Source organism: Alosa alosa, chromosome 20, assembly GCF_017589495.1.
Source record: "Alosa alosa isolate M-15738 ecotype Scorff River chromosome 20, AALO_Geno_1.1, whole genome shotgun sequence".
In the NCBI taxonomy this organism is placed as follows: Eukaryota; Metazoa; Chordata; class Actinopteri; order Clupeiformes; family Clupeidae; genus Alosa; species Alosa alosa.
This window is the reverse complement of record NC_063208.1, coordinates 19925760-19949677: the sequence shown is the minus strand read 5'-3', so window position 1 is coordinate 19949677 and position 23918 is coordinate 19925760. Positions and strand designations below refer to the sequence as shown.

The following is a 23918-nucleotide window of genomic DNA, read 5'->3' as shown; positions in this document are numbered from 1 at the left end:
CCTAGAATCAAGAATTGCCCACTTCCCATCACCAGTTCAAATGGTGAAAGAAATATATTAAAAAACACATAGTACAGAGCAATACAAAGCAACAGCACACCAACACAATACAATTAAAGAAACCACAATGCCTACTATTATATTCAAATCAATACTCTTCACACCAATAGAACAGATTTGACTGCACTAGAATCTATTTTGTTTGTACAGCAGTTTGAGAAAAGGATGAGTTATTGCTAAAAACTGGATGAAAGTAAATAGACATAAAATCTTAACATTATACCTAAATCATGGATATAACCATTGTAGGATGTTGCATATAGAGAGAAATCTGTTTGTTGATTTGCATATCCTTCTTCATTGCTCCTCACTCTTCACATTCAGCAGTTACCTCAAGTCCTAAAGAGAAATGACACAAAAGGATATCAGATAAATAAATGTGATCACCACAAAAATGATGGATCACATCTCATAACTGATTACACTGAGGATACACAAACGCACAATACTTGTAGGTGCTAAACAGAAGAGCAACATAAGAGCATAAGAACATAAGAGATGAACCATACCGTGCACCGTTGGAGTGATCAGATTCTGAATCGGACTCTGTGAGACATTTGAAGCACATATGAAACAAAACCATGAATCACTACACAAACTAAAACACACATACTTTACAACTGCAACCTTTAAAGCTTATATGTTCTTTTCTAATCCATTTTGATGATAATAAAGAAAAAGCCTTCTCTTCAAATAAATGCAGTATTACTGTATTACAAAGATACAAACATGTAAACAACAAGAGATTGACCAATATTTTATCAAAATATCAAATAAAAGTTATCTAAAGTTTTAACATCTCAAGTTGTCAAAGTTACTTATTGTATCAGTTTTATTGCTGTAGGAGGTACTCACGCTCTGCCTTCTTGTAGCCTGAAAGATACAAGAGAATGTTAAATCATGCCACTGCTGATCGAGAAATTATGGGAGTACAGTATATTTGTAAATAAAATAGTTAGAAAATAGAAAACAGTTTAACTTCAAAAACACTGCAAGTACACAAAAGAGATTACTCTCACCTTTCTTCTTCATCATAACAATGGCGACAATCACACCAATCACGACAGCAGCAGCCACAACACAGCCAATGATGATGCCAACGATATTGCCTACAGGAAAAAGGCTTATGTAAATCACCTCTGCAACAGCACAGCACTAAATGCACACATATGACCATGTACGTCCTAAAATAAGCCTGGGAATGAATATCTCACAGGCCTATAAAATGCAACTACTGAATGATCAATCATTCCCCCTCTCTATACAGGACAATTTTGTGTCCAGTATGAAGACCTTGAAAGAGAACAGCATTGATTTGACAGAATTACAAGGTGCATCACAGGGCCTACAAATCTGAATAAATACTGAATAAATCATACTCTGTAATACTCATGAATGTGTTCTGACAGAGGCAGATCAATGTTCTCATGAATTATGTTCCTCCTTATCATGAAAACATTTCCCCAAGTTCTGTTCAATAAACTAGGGTTGCAACTGAAAGTTGCATTTGAATGATCTTGTGTTTCTAGAAGCATAGGTAAGGTAAGGTATGGTCATGGATAACCTCATGGCTGGGATTTGGCTGTAGACACTGTAGGTAGGATGGGTTTGGTTCATCAAAAGGCATATAAGGTTACAGAAATTATTTTTATACCAAATTCACTAACACCAAAACAACATGTAACAATGCAATGTTCCATCAGTAACTGCTGAATTCTGTGGTGCTGGTTCTTACCATCTTCCACAATCAGGGTCTTAAGAATGGGAGTTCCGCCCTTATGGGCCACCTCACAGGTGTACTGCCCCTTCTTCCTCTCTTCCGGTGACACGGCAAGCACAGCTCTCTTCTGGAAGGTTCCATCCTCATTGGGCAGCGTCTCCCCCACATCCACGTCCTCCTGCATCTCCTCTCCATCTCTCTTCCAGGTGATCATCACTTGGTCAGGGTAGAAGCCTGTAGCATGGCACGCCACTCCAGAGTCCTTCTGGAGGAGAGTGACTTCTGGGTGGACTGAAAGGACAAGGTAGAAATAAGAGAGGTTAGTAAACATATTTGATTCGATTTTGAAAAGAAGGTAATCTTTTGGTGAAGGAGATAAATAATGTGTTTCAACATAATGATTGGAATCCTGCCCACTGTACAGCTGTTGTCAGTGCTGTGTGCTGCTGTACCTTTCCTCTCCAGAGTGCTGCTCCCATACTGCACATACTTCTTCAGCCACTCAATGCACTCTGTGGTGAAGTAGGCTTTATTTCCTTCCAACAAAGCTCTGTTATTGTCCCACTTCCGCTTTGTAATGACACTCTGTGGTGTTGGGGCAGTCCATCTCAGGTTCTTCAGATCCATAGAGATAAAGTCCTCCCCATCATAACCACACTGATTAAATCCATCTGTAGCTTTGCGCTCATCATCCCACTGACAGCCGTACATACACTGCCAAGTGTGCACACCTTAAGAAAGATTTTAAAACAATCAGAATCACACATTTGACTCAGCACTACCTTCATCATTTGCAATAGTTCCACATTAATCCAGCTCTCATCCAGAAGCTGTAAACCACCATAAGATCGTATCTGCTTCCATATGTGCATGACTTGCATGCATGTGTAAGCAATCTTAGTGTAGGAGACACAAACCTTTGAGATTGAAGCAGTTTGTGCATTAACAAGTCTCATCTCACTCCGGGCCAGATGTACGTACATTTGCGAACGTAGCGTTATCAGCGCCATGGCCAACTCGCAGAAAGCGAACGCTGGGATACACTGTGAAGTTTAGGTGGTATTTATCAAACATGCAGTTCATTGGGTAATCAGCGCCTTTCTCCACCCCTACCGCAATTTACGATCGTCCACAACCAACGGCATACTTCAATCACAAGCGCAGTTGAATTAAGTTAAGAAGTTAAGTTAACAACTAGGCTATGGAAGATTGGTCAAATCTAGCAAGTAGGAAAGTTGAAGTGGATGACGTGAAAGTAAGACATTTGAAAGGCCAACAAAAGTTAAGGTTACTTTTGATAAAGTACACAAACTAGTGCTCTGAATAGCGATTCTGTTGTCTTTGGAAGGTTCGCATTTAACCGTAATTTGGATTAACACCTGCTTTTACCAGGTGGAAATACAGCGCAAAACAGATGTGCGCTTTCAGGGCAGTTTTCGTACATACAGGGGAATACCTAATTAGGCACATTTTACGCTTCTCCTCCCATCTTTTAACACGTAACTCCCACTTTCCCCTGACCCTCCTATGAATCTATATGCATGACACAGGAAAGCGCAATTTGCTATTTTCAGCTCCTGCAACAGGCAGTCTGCAGTTTTACCCAAGTGTGGCCTGTTTGTACATACCTTGCCATGTTTTTACGTGCACGTTGCGAAACAAATATGCCTGAAGAGGGCGCAAAAGTGTTAGTATACAGTATCTGGCCCACAGTCTCTCTGTGGTGCTTATCTCATCATTGAGAATTTCTATTTAGATGACTATTACTACACTACTATTTCAGTGCATGTCATTATTTTTAGCATATTTGTATGCATTTATTGAAGTTAACAGTGATGTGGTGGAGGGAAGCAGAGTTTTGTGTAGGGAATTACAGTTGCAAAGAGTTGGTGATGGATTTTATGGGTATTTTATATAGTGTTTAGAAATTACCGTGATGAAATGTATGTGATAAATCCACTGCACACTGGCCAAGTGGAACTGACACTTGTCCCTGCACAGAGTCATCAAAATCTTCAACTAACAAGTATTCGATAAACAATGGATTCCTTTGAACAGCACCAACGAAAATAAACCTGAGTTGTAATTGACACTGTGGCAGCAAAAGGATTTGGTGCTGGTGTGTGGGGTTGTATTGAAAATGATGGAATATAAGTGAATGAACATCGGTGCCGGTGTGCAGTGGGCAATCATGTGTCTGGGGGCTACCAGCGTAGTGTGGAGAATAACAATGCTGTGTGTGTCTATCTGGATATTAGTTACGCCGTGGAGTTGCCACAGAAGCATGTAACAGCCTTAACTCCAGTTCTGTTTAGTGTTAGAACTTCCCAGTACAGACAAAAGCACTTTAGATCAGTGGTTTTCAAAGTGGGGGCCGCGAGGGGGTGCCAGAGGGGCTGCAGCAAGTTGGAAGGAAAAATAAAAGCAACAAATAAATACATTTGAAAAATGTAAAATATACCTATTACTATGAGGGTTGTTATACAATGTCATTATAACAATTTGTTGCATATCTGAGCATTATGTTTTCCATGATAATGACTGGGAATAATTTTAGAGTGATAGCGCTCATATTAGCAGAAAGCCCCAAATACAATTTTTACACACTGTATACTCTTGTGGCTAAAATAATTATTAGGCTTAGCTTAATGTATTTTTCTAACCCCTAGTCAGCCACTTCATTCAGACGACCCCGTCCTCCGATCTCCCTGCACTACCCTGTGTGTGTGTGTTTGAGATTAACAGTGATGCAGAGGGGGGTGCGGTGGTGTGTGCTGGGTGTTAAGAGTGTGGAGTTGGGATGACAGTGGAAAGGGTTAGAGTTGGGTTTTTAGTGGTGTGTTGAGTGGTTACAGTGATGTGTTGTGTGCTGTAGGTGGGACTGGGTGCTGATGGTGATACGCTGGGGAGGGCAGAGCTGTAGGGTGACGATGGTGTGTGTGTGAGGACGGAGGCAACCACAGGCATTGAGTGGTAACAGTAATGTGTTGTGGTGTGTTTGGGTGCTAATGGTGGTACGCTGGGGAGAGCCAAGTTGTGTGGTGGAGGCAAATGTGTGTGTGTGTGTGTGTGGATGGAGGCATCAGTGGACTGTTGGTGAAAAACAGCGGTGGGCAGTCAAGATGCTGAAGATAGATCTTCATATCAGGCTAGTGATAATGTACTATGCTCCAGTGTGTTACTGTGTGGTCCATTTTAACCTACATTTTTCCCTGCATCTCCCTGTGAATATCTAAGCTCCCTACTCTCCTAACCACTATGACTATCACATTCTAATTACTATCATTACTTTGGATTATCTGTCTAATATACTGAGAAACTGACCAAATCTGATAGAGCTTGTGTTGCTTTTAGAAAGTTTATATGTATTACTACTTTCTAATGTGCGATACAGGAAGAATGTAATGAGAGATACACTGGTTAGGCCTATTATTACTATACAGCTCCTTTAGTTCCAGACACCTAGCAGATGGCCAGTTTGGTCCATCTGAATGTATTGAGGTGTTAAGAGCTGTATCACACAGGGCCCTGTCTGACTGTTGGGCTCAGTGTCGTCCCTCAGCCCAGTGTGATGCTGTGCAGGGCAGGTGAGGAGCCCCTAGTTACAGCTGGGCCTTCAGGGGCCTCACATGCTGAGGCTCCATCTCTCCCTCTGCTGTTAATCTGATTCATGATCTACTGTTGGGGTTCTCTGCTCCCACGTTCTGTTTGTCTGTTTTCCTCACAGCTTCCTCCTCAAGCCTAAAGGCACAGAGAGAAATGGAGGAGGTGGGTTTGCACACTAAACCCCTAATCAGCCCCTTCATTCAGACGACCCCGTCCTCTCATCTCCCTGCACTAGCCTGTGTGTGTGTGTGTGTGTGTGTGTGTGTGTGTTTGAGATTAACAGTGATGCAGAGGGGGGTGCGGTGGTGGTGTGTGCTGGGTGTTAAGAGTGTGGAGTTGGGATGACAGTGGAAAGGGTTAGAGTTGGGTTTTAGTGGTGTGTTGAGTGGTTACAGTGATGTGTTGTGTGCTGTAGGTGGGACTGGGTGCTGATGGTGATGTCGCTGGGGGAGGGCAGAGCTGTAGGGTGACGACGGTGTGGACGGGGGCATCAGTGGACTGTTGGGGAAAAACAGCGGTGGGAAGTCAAGATGCTGAAGATAGATCTTCATATCAGGCTAGTGGACCAAATGTATCACGCTGCAATGTGTTCCTGTGTGGTCCATTTTAATCTATTTTTGTTCTACATATTCAAGTGAGCACCAGGGCTTCCCTACCCCGTTATATAACAGCTATTATTATCACATTTTTATTATTATCATAAATATGGATGATCTGTCTAATATATTAAGAAACTGACAAAATCTGATAAAGCTTGTGTTGATTTTAGAAGGTTAATAAGCATTAATTGTGAAAAGATCCACCCTCTTTGGGGGTTGAAGGCTAATGTAGTGTAATGGTTTTGTGCTGAGAACAACATTCTGTCAGGGCGGGTGCGTGATTGGAGGTAGCTCCCATGTTATTGTGTATATTTAACCAGGTGTGTGTGAGAGAGAGAGATAGAGAGTGAGAGAAAGAGAGTTTGTGTGTTTGTGTGTGTAATGCACTTCCTTGTGTGTCCCCCTCTGTCCCCTGAGAGGCAGCAGCCTCATGCTGATGTCAGTGTGAGTGAGAGAGCAACTGGTGCTGGAGGCCCTGGGTGTGGCAGGCGGCTCCACTGGCCCTGTGTGTTAGGAGTGTGTCTATATGAGAGGGTCAGGGGAATGTCTAACTGAGTGTTCTATAAGTGAGATGGACACAGGGAGCCTCTATTGGCTCTATGTGTGTACAATGTGGTGAGAGTGCGTGTTTGCGAATGTGTCGTCTCTCCTATCTCTCCCTGCTCCTGAGGACTGACTGGAGACTCACTGTGTGTGTGCGTTTGTGTACATGAATGCGAGTATGTATACGTGTTTGTGTCAGCGTGTGGGTGAACGGGCACTACTACTTCCTCTATGCTATGCATACAACGAGTCATTAAATAGCGACTATCAGAATGCTTCTTTTGTATGCTGGCACACATATATCATAAAGGTGCTAAACTATCATCATTGCCCTTTCATGTGTGGTCCTGTGTGGATGGAGACAACTCTGCTGTGTGACTCAATATGGGTTTTGGTTATGATTTAACCCTGGTCAGTTTTAACACTGTGGAAAGATTGTATCTCTGTGTTTGGAAGTCTACTAACTCTCTACTGTATGTAAAGGGTCTGTATGGCCCATTTGCTTTACTTGTTTTGTGTGTGTGTGTGTGTGTATGTGTGTGTACTGTCTCTGTGTTTGATAGACAACACTGATTCTTAGTGTGTGTGGATGAGTCCATCTTGGCTCTTTACTCATCATCTCAGTGAATCTATTCTGGTCATCAGTGAATGTGTGTGTGAGCACCTCGTGTTTGAATGTGTGTGTGAGCACCTCTCTACTCTCCATTCTAACAACACCTCTCCCTCTCTGTGAAACTGTGTTCACAACACTGTGTTGGGGCTATGTGTGCTGTCTCTCTCGTTTGTGTGTTTGCATGCATCTGTGTGAGTATGAGCGACTCAAAAGGTGGTGTGTGTGTCTGTACGTGTGTGTGTGAGTGAGATAGAGAGAGAGAGAGACTGTCTCTCTATTATCATGCTCAGAGCAGCAAAGGCAGATCTCTCTGGCCCTTTGTGTGTGTATGTTTAGGTGGGTGTTATTATATGTGTACATATACTGTATGTATATGCTTGTGTATGTGTGTGTATACATGTGTGTCCATATGTAAGCATGTATGTGTAGGCTTTGTGTGTGTGAGTGTCAAATCGCCAGCTGGAGTCTTGTCCCAGCCTGAGATACAGAGCAGAGATAAGAGCAGACACGGACCAGCAGCAGCTCACACACCAGGAGACTGCAGTCATCTCCAGACAAGTGTGTGTGTGTGTGTGTGTGTGTGTGTGTGTGTGTGTGTGTGTGCTTTTCTGTATTATCAATTGTAATGTGTCTATGGTTTGTCAAAAATGAATAGATTTGAAAGACAAAGAGAGATAAAGAGACAGCGAGAGAGATGGAACAAACAGTATGAATGGGACGTGTACAGAAGATGATGGGTAGGTAGAGGGAGAGGAAAAGTGGAAGAGGAGAGAGAACAGACGCCGGGGCGATGTATGTGTGTGTCGTTATACGAATCCTTTGTATCCTATGTGTAAATAGGAGAGTGTGTGCATGTGAGTGTGTGTATGTGTGTGTACCACCCCCTCCTGAGCTCAATCCTCAAATCACTACATAGGAAAGTTGCTTCATACTGACTTAACTGAGGGGAGTAGTTGTGAGTCCACTATGTGAGTGTGTGTTTGAGTGAGAGAAAGACAGATTCTCTAATGGCCTCCTGTAAGGGTGTGAGTGTGTGTGTGTGAGATCAAGAGGATGAGAGAGTCCCTGAAAAACACTCTACACAAACACCTGTATGTGTGAGAGCCGGTGTTCTAGTATTTCATGCTAAAGGCTCTGAACTGACCTTCTTTATATAGTGTGTGTATCTACATGGGACAGGCATTTGGTGCTAATGCTGTGTGTGTGCGCAAGACTTGACTTCTCACTTCTGTTTTGTGTGGACTGGCCATGAGTGTGTGTGCTCATCTCTCCCCTCTGAGACCCCTCTCTACACCAGACTACTCTACTAAACTCTGATTAAAGTGGAACATTCTGTGTGCTGCAGCTCTCTTCACTGAGACTCCAGCTCTGTTTAGTGTAAGACCTTCCCAGTACAGACACATACACTTAGATATATAGGGGTTAGGAAACAGTATTACTCAAACTTAACATAGTACTACTATTTCAGCTATTTTTCCGTTCATTATGACCACCGCTTAAGCCGGTCATATTGGGATTGTCAAGTTTTTTTTTTTTTTTTTCCCCCCGTCATCTACTTCCTGAATTTTTGGTCAACGATACCGGGACACCGAACCACGGGGCACATGAAATTTGGTGGGTATGTAGCCCCACTAGACTTTTCTGGAAAAATTTTGTTTCGTCCCGGGGGCCCCTCCCCGTGCTGGGCCCCGAACATAAAAAAAGCAGTTTTCCTAAATAACTACCTGAACCGTGGCACTGAGGGATGAAGAATCTTTTATGGTATGTTGGTCTCAAGGGCCCACATCAATCTGGCCCATAATCACTCATTTGTGATTTGCACCCCCGGTAAAAATGAAAATGCAATATTATTCTGCTTTAATCGCCCTATCTTCAGTTAAGATGTTCAGAACTGCACCAAATTTTATTTGTATGATTGACCTGGCATTCTCTGGGGGTATGCCAAGTTTCGTAGAATTTCATCCATGGGGGTCTTAAAAAATAGGTTATGTGTACATTTAGTGACTGTACACTCATTGGCCTGTAGATGGCGGTGCACACATATACACATGCACACACACACACAGGCACCCACATACTATCAGTATTAGAGCGGCCGATACATAATTACAAATTCAGTAGGATTAAAGAAAGCCAAAATAATATTCATCATCATCATCATCATGGCTGCATTTCCAGTATTGGCGATAAGTAGTCGTTTGTCCACTAGATGGCGCATCGTTGCAGTGAGGCGTAATTTTGTTGGAAGTTAAAAGTGGGTTGGAAAAACAATGGGCCTTCCTACAAGGACTATAGTTTACCGCAGAGAGCGTCTAATAAGGATAGGATGATATTCACATGAAATGTAATTCCCATTTCTTCTTGAAGCCGAAATAAATCTGAGGATGTTTATCGGACATGCTTGGTTTTACTGCAGGATGCGTTAATCTTATAATATCAATAAGGACCTAGGTAATGTTACCGTTAGCGTTGGTTGAGTGATGATGGAGGCCAATTTGATTGATTGCATTTGTAGAAAACTATAAATGCGGTTATACCAAGCAAATTGATAGCAGCACTGTAATTGTATCTTTCAACTGTCATTTTGTTGCATGTGCTGCAAAAATCATTCTGTGCAATGGAAGATTTACCAGCGTTACACGGTCTGATACAGTTTTGCCTATACATCGTGAGACTGAGGCGCCTGTTTATTTTGTTTTAAGAGATGTGTGCAGGGTGTGAGAGGGAATCGATGTGCTTTGATTCCAGCTTGGTAGTTGTAGTCTGTGAAATTAAAAAGCATGTGTGTGTGAAGTATCCAAACAATGACACCTTCATTTCATTATGGCTGCTTTAGCAACACACCTTAAGCTACTGTGTAGTGGGTCCCATTTAGAAGTGGCTACTTCATTAGCTTTCCTTGACTCATGGAGCTGCGTGAATTTTTATTACAACTTTTAAAGCATACGATATGGCAGTTTAAGTCCGCTTGATACTGTAAGGCGTAAGCCATTGGTTTCAAAGGAGATTTTTATTTGTGTAGCCAGCATAGCCTATTGACAATTTATGTTGTAAATAGGCCTATTGACAATTTATGTAACAGCTTTCTATTAGGATCTAGTTTGTTAGTTACAGTTTTGTCATAACTCCCTGATGCATTTTGCATTTAGAATAGCCAGGCGTGGATATCAATATCGGTGCCTATGGACTAGGCTTGGTGAACCCAGCCTGATCTGCCCGCTATTTATTTTTTGATTTCTTAAAAGATTGAGGTTGGTCTGGTGAAAGCCAGACTAGCCATGGACCTCAGTTACACAATGCAAGGAAACATGAATCAGCCTATATTTGCCGCGAACAATAGCGGACAACAGCTCTTCAACTTTGGCCCGTTAAAATGTGTATGAACAGTCTAGCGGCGCATTTCATCAAGGCCCATTTGGACATGTCAGTTATTTGCACCACTGGTTAGATGTAAAACAGCATTTCGTTTCAGACTAAAGTTACTTAATTTGTGCATTAACAATAGCGTTTCAGACTACTGTTACTTAATTTGTGCATTGACAATAAAGTATTACATGAACTAAAGATGACCAAAATCTTATGTAGAAGAAGAAACATTCACAAAAAAATCCATCCATCCAAAAATGACCTTTGTTTTTTGATAGCTGTTGAAAACGGCATGGAACTGACAGAGATGTTTTGTTTTATAAATAAATAAAATAACATTATGCTGATACCTTTTGCTTTTCCCAAATACAATAGCCTACAGGTGTAAGTGACCTTTCATCAATCCAGTTGCAATGGATGAACTGTGATGAACTGCCCTACTTGTGATTGTTTAGAGATTTTAAAGGTTTTATAACAATGCTACATCTTCTTTGGCTATTCTACAATCTATTCACCTTTTCAGCACCAGTAGGCTACTCTCTATGCAGCTGCACACACACACTCAGGCATGCCAAACAAGCATACACAAAAGTTTCAAGAGTGGGGGATGGAGTAAAATATGGAGACAAATGGAAGTGTGCTTTATTTTCGTGGAACGGATGTACAGGACTGAGCGGCGGTCATATTTTGTACCGCCATGCGGTACATCTAGTTATTTACAGATTCACTTGTTTATTTGTCTTGTGCTATGGTTGTTCTTGTTTCTCCTTCCTCCGCCATGACACAACAGCATTTCTTGATGCTCATACTTTTAGAAAGTTTATATGCATTACTACTTTCTATTGTGCGATACAGGAAGAATGTAATGAGAGATACACTGGTTAGGTCTATTATTACTACACAGCTCCTTTAGTTCCAGACACCTAGCGGATGGCCTGTTTGGTCCATCTGAATGTATTGAGGTGGTAAGAGCTGTATCACACAGGGTCCTGTCTGACTGTTGGGCTCAGTGTCGTCCCTCAGCCCAGTGTGATGCTGTGCAGGGCAGGTGAGGAGCCCCTAGTTACAGCTGGGCCTTCAGGGGCCTCACATGCTGAGGCTCCATCTCTCCCTCTGCTGTTAATCTGATTCATGATCTACTGTTGGGGTTCTCTGCTCTACGTTCTGTTTGTCCGTTTTCCTCACAGCTTCCTCCTCAAGCCTAAAGGCACAGAGAGAAATGGAGGAGGTGGGTTTGCACACTAAACCCCTGATCAGCCCCTTCATTCAGACGACCCCGTCCTCTCATCTCCCTGCACTAGCCTGTGTGTGTGTGTGTGTGTGTTTGAGATTAACAGTGATGCAGAGGGGGGTGCGGTGGTGTGTGCTGGGAGTTAAGAGTGTTGAGTTGGGATGACAGTGGGAAGGGTTAGAGTTGGGTTTTTAGTGGTGTGTTGAGTGGTTACAGTGATGTGTTGTGTGCTGTAGGTGGGATTGGGTGCTAATGGTGATACGCTGGGGAGGGCAGAGTTGTGGGATGACGATGGTGTGTGTGTGTGAGGACGGGGGCAACCACAGGCATTGAGTGGTAACAGTATTGTGTTGTGGTGTGTTTGGGTGCTAATGGTGGTACGCTGGGGAGAGCCGAGTTGTGTGGTGGAGGCAATGGTGTGTGTGTGTGTGTGTGTGAATGGGGGCATCAGTGGACTGTTGGTGAAAAACAGTGGTGGGCAGTCAAGATGCTGAGGATAGATTTTCATATCAGGCTAGTGATAATGTACCATGCTGCAATGTGTTACTGTGTGGTCCATTTGAATCTATTTTTGTTATACATCTTCTAGTGATTTTTGTTATACATCTTCTAGTGAGCACCAGGGCTTCCCTACCCCCGTTATATAACCCCTATTATTATCACATTTTTATTATTATCATAATTATGGATGATCTGTCTAATATATTAAGAAACTGACACAATCTGATAAAGCTGATGTTGTTTTTAAAAGGTTAATAAGCATTACTTGTGACCAAATTCACCCTCTTCAGGGTTGACGCTAATGCAGTGTAATGGTTGTGTGCTAAGAACAACATTCTGTCAGGAGCGTGCATATTGGAGGTAGCTCCCATGCTATTGTGTCAGATCTACTTACTTCACATTTGTTGATTACATTATAAAAAAATCAGACCATAATACCATCATAAATATTTGAAAGGGTAAACCAAAATTAAGAATCAGAAACAGAAAAAGTTTTTGCTAGTGCTATGTGTATCAAAGATGATGTCATACAGGATATTTCCTTGCTCACCTCCTGTCTGATTAAATCGTTCTCTTGCAATCTGAATGTTGACTTTGAAGGACTCCTCTATACCCTTCATCTTGTTACTGCCCTGGTCCCAGTACTGCTGATCGAAGTTTTCCTCCATCCACTTCTGCAAGGGAACCTTTCTCTTTGTGATGCCATCATAGCGACTGATGGGTAGACCATCAACCACTCCAACATCCACAAACTCTGGAAAGTTTGAGATCCCAGAGGTGGCTGTGTAGAAGTACTGCAGTTTATGAGTTACTGAAAAAAATAACACATCAAAAAGAGAATAGTGTTAATATAAATAATTTATCAGTGTGTGTCTACATTTTTAATAGACTTTAATAGTCCGCTTACAAAACTACTCAGATTAATAGTTTGTTACATGGGCATGAATATATCTGATTGGTGTGCGCTAACAGGCAGTTTGATTACCATACCCACCCACTTTTACTGTATATTTCAGTGGCAACATTCATTAGTTTCCACCACACACTCACTGGGCATTTTTTGTCTCCTGCAGTGCAGTCAGAGCGGTACAACGCCTAACAGAAGTATGCTTAAGTATCTGTAGAGTGAGACACTTTTATAGTATATATAATGTAATGTAATGTAACCTGTATTGACATAGGTATACACTGGTGTCAAATATTATTATATTTATTTTTCGTGTATAATGTTATAGAAATGTTCACATCTTTTAATTAGTTGAATTCTGAGGAATTTAGCTTTCCCTGACTTCCATTAGGAGTCGCCACTGTAAACACAGTTCTATAAAAAAAACAGACATATGATTAAAAACGTAACACTTGCTGTTTCTTTTGACAATTTCATGCAAATGGTGTGTAAATACAGCAGTCCATTTGACATTGTATCTACAGTTTGATGCAAAAATACCATTTTGTCAAGAGTTAGAATCGTTTTGGAAGAAGTGTTTGCTTTTTCCAAAACTTTATGATCATTTGCATGTGTGTGTGGTTTTGGGTTTTGTTGGGGTGTTAAGTAAAAAGAAAAACTGTAAAGTGCACCGCAATTAAAACTTGGCCACAAACACCTGTCCAACACTGCCACAGTATGGGGTTTGCCAGAGAAAAAACACCATAAACCAGCGGTTCTAAAAGTGTGGGGCGGACCCCACCAGTGGGGAATAGAGACATGACAGGTGAGGTGTGACAAATGGGGAATTTTCATGCCTACCATTATTAATGCCTTCCTTTATTCAATAAAGCAAGTCAAGGGATAAACACAGAATTAGAGGGCTGAGAAGGCCAGTGAATACAGGTGTGTTGAGCAGGTGTGGGGGCATCATCTAAACGTGCCAAACATTTTAGCTTCTTAACAGGCTCAAAATGTCATTAAAAGTTCTGCACAACATGAACAGGGTCCTACGATGCGTTTTCAACTCATTCATTGTTAAGAAACTGTTTAAATTCAAAGTTTGTACTGTCGGTACAGTTCCCGCCCGCACCTATAGTATCACGTCCCGCTCCCGCCCGCAAGGACAGGACTTTTTTTTATTATTATTATTATTATTATAGGAGAAACAGTAAACAGTAACATTTTGACTAATGGTACTGGCTCAGCTGTGTGATGTCCATTCTGATGCATCATCTTTAATTGTGCCTTTTTATGTTAGATTGACCTATAGGCCTATTCAAAACAGTAAACACACTCATCGCTTACTATTACATACTGTATGTATTTATTGTAATATATTGTAATTATTGTAATAGAATAGCCTTCTGACAACATTAAACAACAACATTGGCCCAATTTCCAATTAACAAAAATAGTCCCTATACTAAGCAATGCCATAAGAACTGGGCATATTTAAACATTTTGGATATTATCTTAAAACATAAAAGAAGTGTGCCACAACCCATGGCATAGTCACAAAACAACAGACACAATAGGCATAATTATAACATAAAATGATAGGCCTAATATTGGCCGAATTTCTATATTCTGCTTTTGATGGACTATAGGAACATTGGGGAGATAAAGGACCTTAGCTCTCTGAACATATAATATCCACACAAAAACATGGTGCTGCATGGTGGGCTGCACAGGATGATCAATTAGTCAGCAGGGTTCTTTAAATACCCGTGAAGAAAAAGAATGTTGCTGACTGATGACGGTTTCAGCACGCTACGCCTTTCCTCCAGGATGCATCCACAGACGCTGAAGGCGCACTCCGATGGTGCGCTTGAGGCTGGGACACATAGCACATAGCGCACCAATTTGGCAAGGGCTGGGAACTCATTGAAGTGCGTCTTCCACCACTCCAGGATGCATTTATGTCCGTTCATTTCAGATCCATCCAACTTGACTTTCAAATACTCACTTATTTCGACATCTGGAGAAATATCCATACCGGTGCCGTGCGCACCTGGATCTTTCCATTCCTCGAAATCGCAGAAAGTCACTCTTTTTTGTGGAGGTGGCTCCTCCTCATGGTCATCCACATGGACATCAAGCCCCAGTTCATCGATTAGTAGCAGCAGCATATCAATCCCTTTGAGTGCGAAGCTATTTGGTGACATCAGCTCACTCATGGATTGCGCACAGGTCGTTGCCATTACTTTGAGCAGAGGGTCATCTTTGGATGCCTCGCAAAGCTCTTTCAATTTCACTGACCAAGGCAGGACGAGGGCTGCACTCAATGCAGTATCGTCGGACTCTAGATCATTCGTGGCATCTTTGAATGGTTTCAGAAAACCCAGTAGGGTGGTTAGAGTGTTCTGATTAATGCACCTGATTTTATCGTAATGGTTCTTATCTAAGAGTATTGCTGTAATTTCAACATACTGGCTGGAGACGGAATCCAGCATGTCTACAGTCGAGTTCCACCTTGTTTCTACTGACTGTTTCAGAGACATCCTCAGTTTGATTTGTAGGCCTGACTGCTTGAAATACGTGACCAGTTTCTTCACGTTAGTAATAAGCTGGGACACCTCGGGGACTTGGTCAAGCACAGCAGGCAAAAGATTATGCGAGAGGACTGAGTTCAGTAAATGCGCACTACAATTCAGTCTCTTGTATCCACGGAGGGCAGCCACAATATTAGGCCCTCTATCTGTAACGAAGACTATTTTCTTTCCTCGGATGGTGCAATCAATCCCGAATACTCTTAAGTTCTGAAACAGCAAAGCCTGGATATGTTTTGCTTTCTTTGGGGTGTCTTCATCAAATGGAGCCGCAAATAACACCCTCGACCTTAGCTTGAAGGATAAATCAATGTAGTGAATAGTGGCTGACAGGAAAGAGGTTTTACGGCAAGTCTCAGTCCAGATGTCCGTTGTCACAGCACAACCATACTTCAATGCTGCTTCGGATAACTCATCGACAACAGCTCTCCTACACGTCTGGGCTCTTTTTTCTACATTTCTGGAAACAGTAGTAGGATGTGGCATGATTTCCTTACCGTCAAACCTGCCAATACTGGCTGCTGTATCAATCAAGTGTTGGGCAAATTGAATAAACCCCTGTCCTGCGATGCTATCATATTGACGGAGGTCCACACACTTTTCTACGGTTTTTGCTTTAAGAACTGTTGTCACTTTGGATGATGGTGCATTTACCCGAAATTTCAAGCTTGTCTGCCCTTTTACCAGTGCACATCCGTGACGTTTCAGGCTCGACGTCCCAGACTTGTGCCCACTGTAGGTCAGGACCCGTTGGCATTTGTCGCATGCGGCGTATGGCAACTGATTTCCCTTCTCATCATACCCGATGGAGAAAGACTCCCAAATGTGTGATTTCAAGTTTGAATGTACCATTTTTCAGAGCGTGACTAATATCAGACATGGACAGATTGGCCTCCGACTCAGAGCTCCTACCCTCTACCTCCTCTATGGTGCTTTCGATTTCCTGAATAAACGCGCGTGCAGTTGGTAGGTAGCCTAATGTCAACATCCGCCAAATTTAGACGGATGCTTTTTTTCTTTCTTGCTTGCTTGCTTCATACTTGCATCTTAACCAGAATCAATCACCAACAGCTGATTTAGTACAATTTATATTTTATTTTAATTTTGCGGTAATACCGCAAACCATCTGCTTCTCCCGCTCCCGCTTAAGTCTCTCTCTACTCCCGCCCGCGACCGCAAGCATAGTTCACTAATGGTTCCGCGCCACGGGAGTGCAGACCTCTAGCCTGAGCCAATAGTGATGGATGTCAAGAAGACTTTTACTAGGAGACCTGGAGGCTGAGTGGGGGTGAATGAGGTCAGAGATGTAGATTGGGGCCAGACCATTTACAGCTTAAAAAAACATCAACAGGATCTTGAAATGAATCCTAAAATGGACCGGGAGTCAATGAAGAAAGGCTATATAAGACAGGGTTAATGTGCTCCCGTTTTTTTCCGTACCAGTCAGCAGTCTTACTGCTGCGTTCTGGTGTGTTAATAGAAATTGAGGGAATTACAATAATCTAACCATGATGTTATGAAGGCATGAATGACTTTTTCCAAATCATGATGTGACAAAAATGGTTTAAGTCATTTGCCAACAGAAGAAATTTGATTATTTGTAATGAAATTAATTAGTTCGTAATTTCAAATAAACACAGGAGATGGATAACTTCCTAGTGCTATAGTTATGGGATTTCAAAATGCAGCCAATCAACAACCAAGCCTATCTCTGTCAAAAACAAAAATCACAAATAAAGCAACTTTTATGGACAAAAAACATCACTAGCAGAACAACCTTCGAACGCATTTCTCTGAGCTTATCAAGCAGGCACCTTCTTTCATCGGTGCTTCAGTGAATTGGCCCATTGCAAAGTAAAGTCCAGTGTTGCCTACTGTACATATGAACTGCAAATAATTCCTCAAAAGCAGCAGGTCTGATACTTAAAAGTAGTGTAGTTATTTTGTGTGAGGGTAGACACAGCCTACATATGATACGGTTAAATGGAGCTTACTGTCAGATCACATAGACTATGGGTTTTCATGATTAAGCAGCACAACTTCTGTAAGGGTAGACGCAGGCTGCATATGATACGGTCAGATCACATCGACTATTTTTCACATTTAGTCTATACCCAGCTGGCATCTTCTGAACTAGCCTATACGAAAAAAAATCTCAATCAAACTAATTTGATCTGCTAAAAAAAACTAATTGGGAACTAATTCAGGGCCCAGTGAACTGCACGTGTCAACGAGACAATACACCAGGACTGCAATCACAAAAAAGAAAAACGTAAAACACAAACTAACCTCCAGACGCAAGATGGTAACACCATAGGCCTGCTACTAGGCCTACAAGTGCCGCAAACTTCATGTCTTTCTTTCTTCAAATATAAGCTCTGAGGTGACGTCTAACTCAGATGATGCTTGTTTAAAATCTATGAAGCCTCTGATAACCTCTCAAACACGCACAGAAAAATATTATAGCTGGGAAGGCGTTAGACCTACCCCCAGAACCTCACACCCAATGGCATTTTGCAATACTATAGGCATCATCGGTTGTCAGGCAGAAGTTAAATGTTACAGTTGATTTTCGAAAATGAAAGTAGCTTAATAGAACACAGAATTTGGCTTTGCTGTCATGTATCTGCACCTAATGAGAAGCCCCTGAATGCACTGTGCATTCAGTTATGTTTTGCCTACTAGTCCTTGAACCAGACCCCCTCATTTTGGGGAATAAGTCTCATCACAATTTTTAACATGGTATACCACTATAGAATTAGAAAATATGTTATAGCACTGCATTTGGGGTAGCTTTTTGTATCCTATCACCCTGTTTATGTCTATTATATGCAGGGATATATTACATTGAATATAGGCTGAAAAACAAAAACAAAAATAATTTTTAACCTGACTTTATCTAATGTTACGGATTCTGTGCTTGAAATGTATTCCAATCATTGCATATTTCAGTAGCTAATGGCTCATTTACATATACATAATAATAACAATTATAATAATATTTCAGAAAATTTTCAATACAAAAAAATATTGATTTAATTTAAATAATCAACTATGGAAGTTTTGTGGGGATAACTATGTTAAGACTAGCTAATTCACCTGTAATCCCTGCATAGGCATATAGACATAAAACAGTATGATACAACATAAAAAGTTACTACCAATTCAATATCACAACTCTAGAGTGGCATCCCTTGCCAATCATGGTACCGAACAACTGTTTTACTACTTCTTGTCCTACAGTGCCACCATGTGGTTTTGTGTGAGGGCTGAGAGATTCTAATCTTGGTTGACATAATATATACCTAGGCTACGTCAAATTTATAAACAAATTTACAGTAAAGCAGTAGGAAACTTCCGAAATATTGCATTTGTGCAGTAAAGTGCCCTTCCGAAAAGTAGACCTAATTTTGTAGTAGGCTATTTTGGGACAAAATAATATAATGTGATATAGACCTAGTAACGTTAGTCAGAGCCTCACAGTATTTTGTGAATTCTAGCCTTGAACGTTACCTTGACACTAGAGGAAGGCACATCGTAGAAGTAGGCTAGGCAATTATAGCCTACACAAGGCTATAACTATAAAAAATGTCCCTGACCATACTTTCCCCCCGTTAGGATGTATGTACTATGTAGCCTAGTTCAACGTTTTTATCGTGTCCAAAATATTGCATTTCCAGCATATGAACTGCAAATAATTCACAGGCTGCGTATACGATAAGATCACATCGACTAGGCTATAGATTTTCATGAAAGCTAGCCTAGCCGGCTGACATCTTCTGAAATAGCCTACACGCAAACAAAACCAAACTAATTTGATCTTCTAAAAACAAGAACATAAAACACAAACTAACCTCCAGACGCAAGATGGCAACACCACAGGCCTGCTACTAGGCCTACAAGCGCCGCAAACTTCATGATCTTTTCCTTCTTCAAATAAGCTCCGAGGTGACCTCTAACTCCGATGATGCTTGTTTAAAATCTATGAAGCCTCTGATAACCTCTCAAACACGCACAGAAAAATATTATAGCTGGGAAGGCGTTAGACCTACCCCCAGAACCTCACACCCAATGGCATTTTGCACACTACTATAGGCATCATCGGTTGTCAGGCAGAAGTTAAATGTTACAGTTGATTTTCGAAAATGAAAGTAGCTTAATAGAACACAGAATTTGGCTTTGCTGTCATGTATCTGCACCTAATGAGAAGCCCCTGAATGCACTGTGCATTCAGTTATGTTTTGCCTACTTAGACAAGTAAAGCAAGCACGGAGAAGTATTATAGCTGGGAAGGCGTTGGACCTACCCAAAAGAACCTCGCAACTAATGGCATTTTTGTAATAATAGGTAGTCATCAGTTGTCAGGTAGAAGTTAGACGTTGTGGTTGACTTTTCGAAACTGAAAGGAGCCTAGCCTATGAATCAGCCCACAGGCACAGCCACTCCAGAGAGGGCAAGCCAAATGCCCTGGCCAAAAGTGCCTATCGAAAATAAAAATATGGACAGTGCAGATGTCAGCTATCTAGATATTAGCCTAACTGATCTGCCCTTTGCAGAAATACAGACAATGTATTTGGTGGCACCAGAAGGGTTACCAGGATCCCATAGCACATTCATTATGGCCCAAATTTGGCCCAAAACTGGCTTGGCATTTTGGCAGAGTTTTGGAGGGATGTACGGCCCATATATGGCCCAAATTAGGCAAGCCAGAATTAAAACAAAAGGAGGCCAAAACTCACCCAAAACCAATTGTGGTATTCCATAATATGGCCATAACCACCCCAAAGAGAGCCCAAAATCCAGCCAAAAAGTAGCCAAAACTGACCCAAAGTGAAGCCATAAGTATGCCAAATGATTGCATCTACTTTGAAACTCCACTTGAAAATCTTTACATTTATTTCATTTTGCAATATGTCTACATTAGTTTATAATTAATTGCTATGTCCTAGTGCACTAGGCTCATATTGTTAAATTAGCCTATATGTCAATAGGTATTTTTACAACAAAACAAATATGAAGATTAAATGCATTTGTGCAATGCAAATGTGATTTGTATTTATTAAGTCATATCAGCATACTTATTACTGTAAACGGGTCGACTGTTGGCAGAGCAAACAGAATTTCTTCTCACAGCATCTGAAATTGACAACATACACACAAAAAAAACACAATTACTGAATCTACTCTTTAAATAGCCTTGGAAATTGTTTAGTGAAGTTTAATTCAGATGCAGTCATTGAGTGTAGGGTAACAATGAGGCTATATTAGGCCTACATATATATATATATATATATATATATATATATATATATATATATATATATATATATATATATATATACTCTTTTGATCCCGTGAGGGAAATTTGATCTCTGCATTTATCCCAATCCGTGAATTAGTGAAACACACACAGCACACACTAATCCCGGCGCAGTGAGCTGCCTGCAACAACAGCGGCGTTCGGGGAGCAGTGAGGGGTTAGGTGCCTTGCTCAAGGGCACTTCAGCCGTGCCTACTGGTCGGGGTCATAGACTGTATATATAGAACTGGACAGTGTGGCTGCATTCTAAGGAATTGAAGCCGCCGAGGTGACACCATCTTGGAAAATTTGGAGCCAATTTGAAGTGCGCTGCGCCGGCAAAAGTTGAAACATCGCGCCAGTGATGAGGAGTCGCCCGGTCAGGCACGCCCACTCAGTTGCCACTCAGCCGAAGTTAAACCGCCCTTGTCAGTGAAACCCCCCCTTCTCCTTTCCACAACGCAGGTCGACTCGGCGCCGAAGGCTAGCTGGCTGCGTCTATCGTTTTTCCAACCCAGTTTAGATTAACTTCCGCATGACGCGGCGTTCGTTCGCATGGAAACAGAAATAGAGCGTTATAGCTGTCACTGGCTGCCACTCGCGGCTGTCATTAGAATTAGAATTAGACACTGGCGGGATTTTTTCTCACATTTTGATAGAGAAATATATCGGTAGGTAGGCGCTTTTCTCAGACATTTTGATAGAGAAATATTCTAGTATTCCAGTTCAGTAATTAATTACTTGCGATCCCGACTTTATTATATTATCTTGTGGTGGTTTAACGTTACATCACCTATTTCTGCCTAACTTACAGGGTTGTAAAACTGAAATCAAAATGATGAACGATCACACATATGCAGTTCTGAGGTAACGTTAATTACATTACATTTTTTACATTACATTACATTTGGCTGACGCTTTTTTAACCAAAGCGACTAACAACATGGTAAACAGTAAGTGTTAGAACAATTCTCACAATTTTAGGACAGTTTAAAAAAACATTAGAGTACAGTAAGAATAAGTGCGTCGGTGAGTGCTGTTTTTAACAGTTACTTGTCAGTTTAAACGGCTGGTGAGTGCTAGGATCAGTAAGACTTGTTGTAAGTGTTGCTATGAGAGTAGATGTTCTCTAAAGAGCTGGGTCTTCAGGAGTTTTTTGAAAGTGGAGAAGGATGTCCCTGCCCTTGTAGGAACTGGCAGTGTGTTCCACCAACGAGGAACAACAGATGAGAAAAAGTTTGATTGGCTTGAGCGTGCGGAGGTAGAGCTAGACGCCGTTCGCCAGAGGTGAGCGAGCGGTCTGGAGGTAGTGTAAGTCTGTATGAGGGCATTCAAGTAGGTGGGAGCAGAACCGAGACTACTTTGTAGGCAAGCGTTAGGAGACTTGAATTTGATGGGCCGCCATAGGTAGCCAGTGTAGCTGGATGAGCAGCGGGGTAACATGTGCCCTTTTGGTTGGTTGTAGACCAGGCGCGCCACGCCGCATTCTGGATCATCTGAAGTGGTTTCACTGCGGGGGGCATTGCAGTAGTCGAAGTCGAGATGACTATTGCCTGAACCAGAAGTTGGGCAGCATCTTGAGTCAAGTAAGTCCTGATTTTCCATGTTGTTGTAGTCGCGAAACGACATGACCGGCGACTGAGGCAACATGATCTGAGAAGTTTTAGTTGGTTGTCAAAGAACAACTCCTAGATTTCTTGCAGTCCTGGTCGGTGAAACAGACAGGGAGTCAAATTCTGATGTTGATGTCGTGGTGTATGGTAGGTTTTAGCTGGGATGACCAGCAGTTCAGTCTTGGATAGGTTCAGCTGGAGGTGGTGTGCCTTCATCCATGTAGCTATGTCTGAAAGGCAATCGGGATCCGTGCTGAAACCAAGGGGTCATCAGGTGGAAAAGGACAGATAGAGCTGTGTGTCGTCTGCATAGCAGTGGTATGAGAAGCCGCATAACGGATAATCTGTCCCAAGGAGGTGGTGTAGATAGCAAAGAGGAGGGGCCCAGCACTGAGCCCTGGGGACCCCTGTGGTGAGATGGTGAGGTGCAGATAGCTGACCAAGCCATGATAATGCTAAACGGCGCCCTGTGAGATAGGATTCAAACCAGGAGAGAGCAGAACCGAGATTCCCATGTCAGCGAAAGTATAGAGAGAAGGATACAGTGATTAACGTGTCAAAGGCAGCCGATAAGTCAAGCAGAATGAGTACTGATGACCGCGATTCGCCCTGGCTCTTTAAGGCTTCTGTTACAGACAGCAGAGCAGTTTGCAGAGTGGCCTTTTGAACCCAGACTGATTTGGATCCAGAAGGTTGTTCTGTGAAAGGAAGTCAGAGACCTGTTTGGAGACTGCTCGTTCAATGCCTTTGGATAGGAAAGGCAGTAGTGAGACAGGGCGGTAGTTCTCGACTTGAGCAGGGTTGAGAGAAGCTTTCTTAAGTAACGGTGTTACCCGGGCCATAATACGTTAATAAGTTATAGCTTAATTTGCTGTTGTTACTTACAAGCCTACAGCTGAAATGTACAAAAAATTTGTTTATAAATCTAACATGTATTCTTGTATCACGTCTCCATTTTAAAGTCTACAAACAGACTCAGACATCGATACCAGCAGGTAAGGTCATGTTATGTTTCACGTTAACGTTAATAAGTTGTCTACAGTCATATCAAGCTAACGTTAGCAAACAAGGCATCATCATCAGTAGCCTACGCTAACGTTAGCATGTCACTCACACTAGACACAGTATGCTAGCATTGCAAACAAGAGACACATTTCAGAGATTTTCTAGCAGGATGACCTAAAAGACAGATAGCTTAACTATGCATGCACCTCACCTGCTGAATAAGTGAAAGGACACACTCCCATCATCACTCGGAGATACTTTGCCAAACTTCAACCCTGTGAATTC

At 41.9% G+C, this 23918-nt stretch overlaps 1 protein-coding gene across 1 annotated transcript; it reads right to left on the bottom strand.

The window, feature by feature from the left end:
- LOC125284892 (putative HLA class I histocompatibility antigen, alpha chain H) lies at positions 1-23918 on the bottom strand. The gene is made up of 8 exons (XM_048229046.1): positions 23845-23918; positions 12790-13050; positions 2233-2511; positions 1796-2071; positions 1080-1169; positions 916-933; positions 570-606; positions 1-399 (listed from the first exon to the last, which is right to left on the bottom strand). The coding sequence occupies exons 1-8, from the start codon at positions 23876-23878 to the stop codon at positions 393-395; spliced, it is 1002 nt and encodes a 333-aa protein (XP_048085003.1). The 5' UTR covers positions 23879-23918; the 3' UTR covers positions 1-392.

Coding starts and splice junctions, on each gene's coding strand:
- LOC125284892 (XM_048229046.1), bottom strand. CDS start 23,878: ATGATGGGAGTGTGTCCTTTCACTTATTCAGCAG. Junction 13,051..23,844: donor TCCTTTCACTTATTCAGCAG/GTGAGGTGCATG, acceptor TATTTTTTTCAG/TAACTCATAAACTGCAGTAC. Junction 2,512..12,789: donor ACGATTTAATCAGACAGGAG/GTGAGCAAGGAA, acceptor ATCTTTCTTAAG/GTGTGCACACTTGGCAGTGT.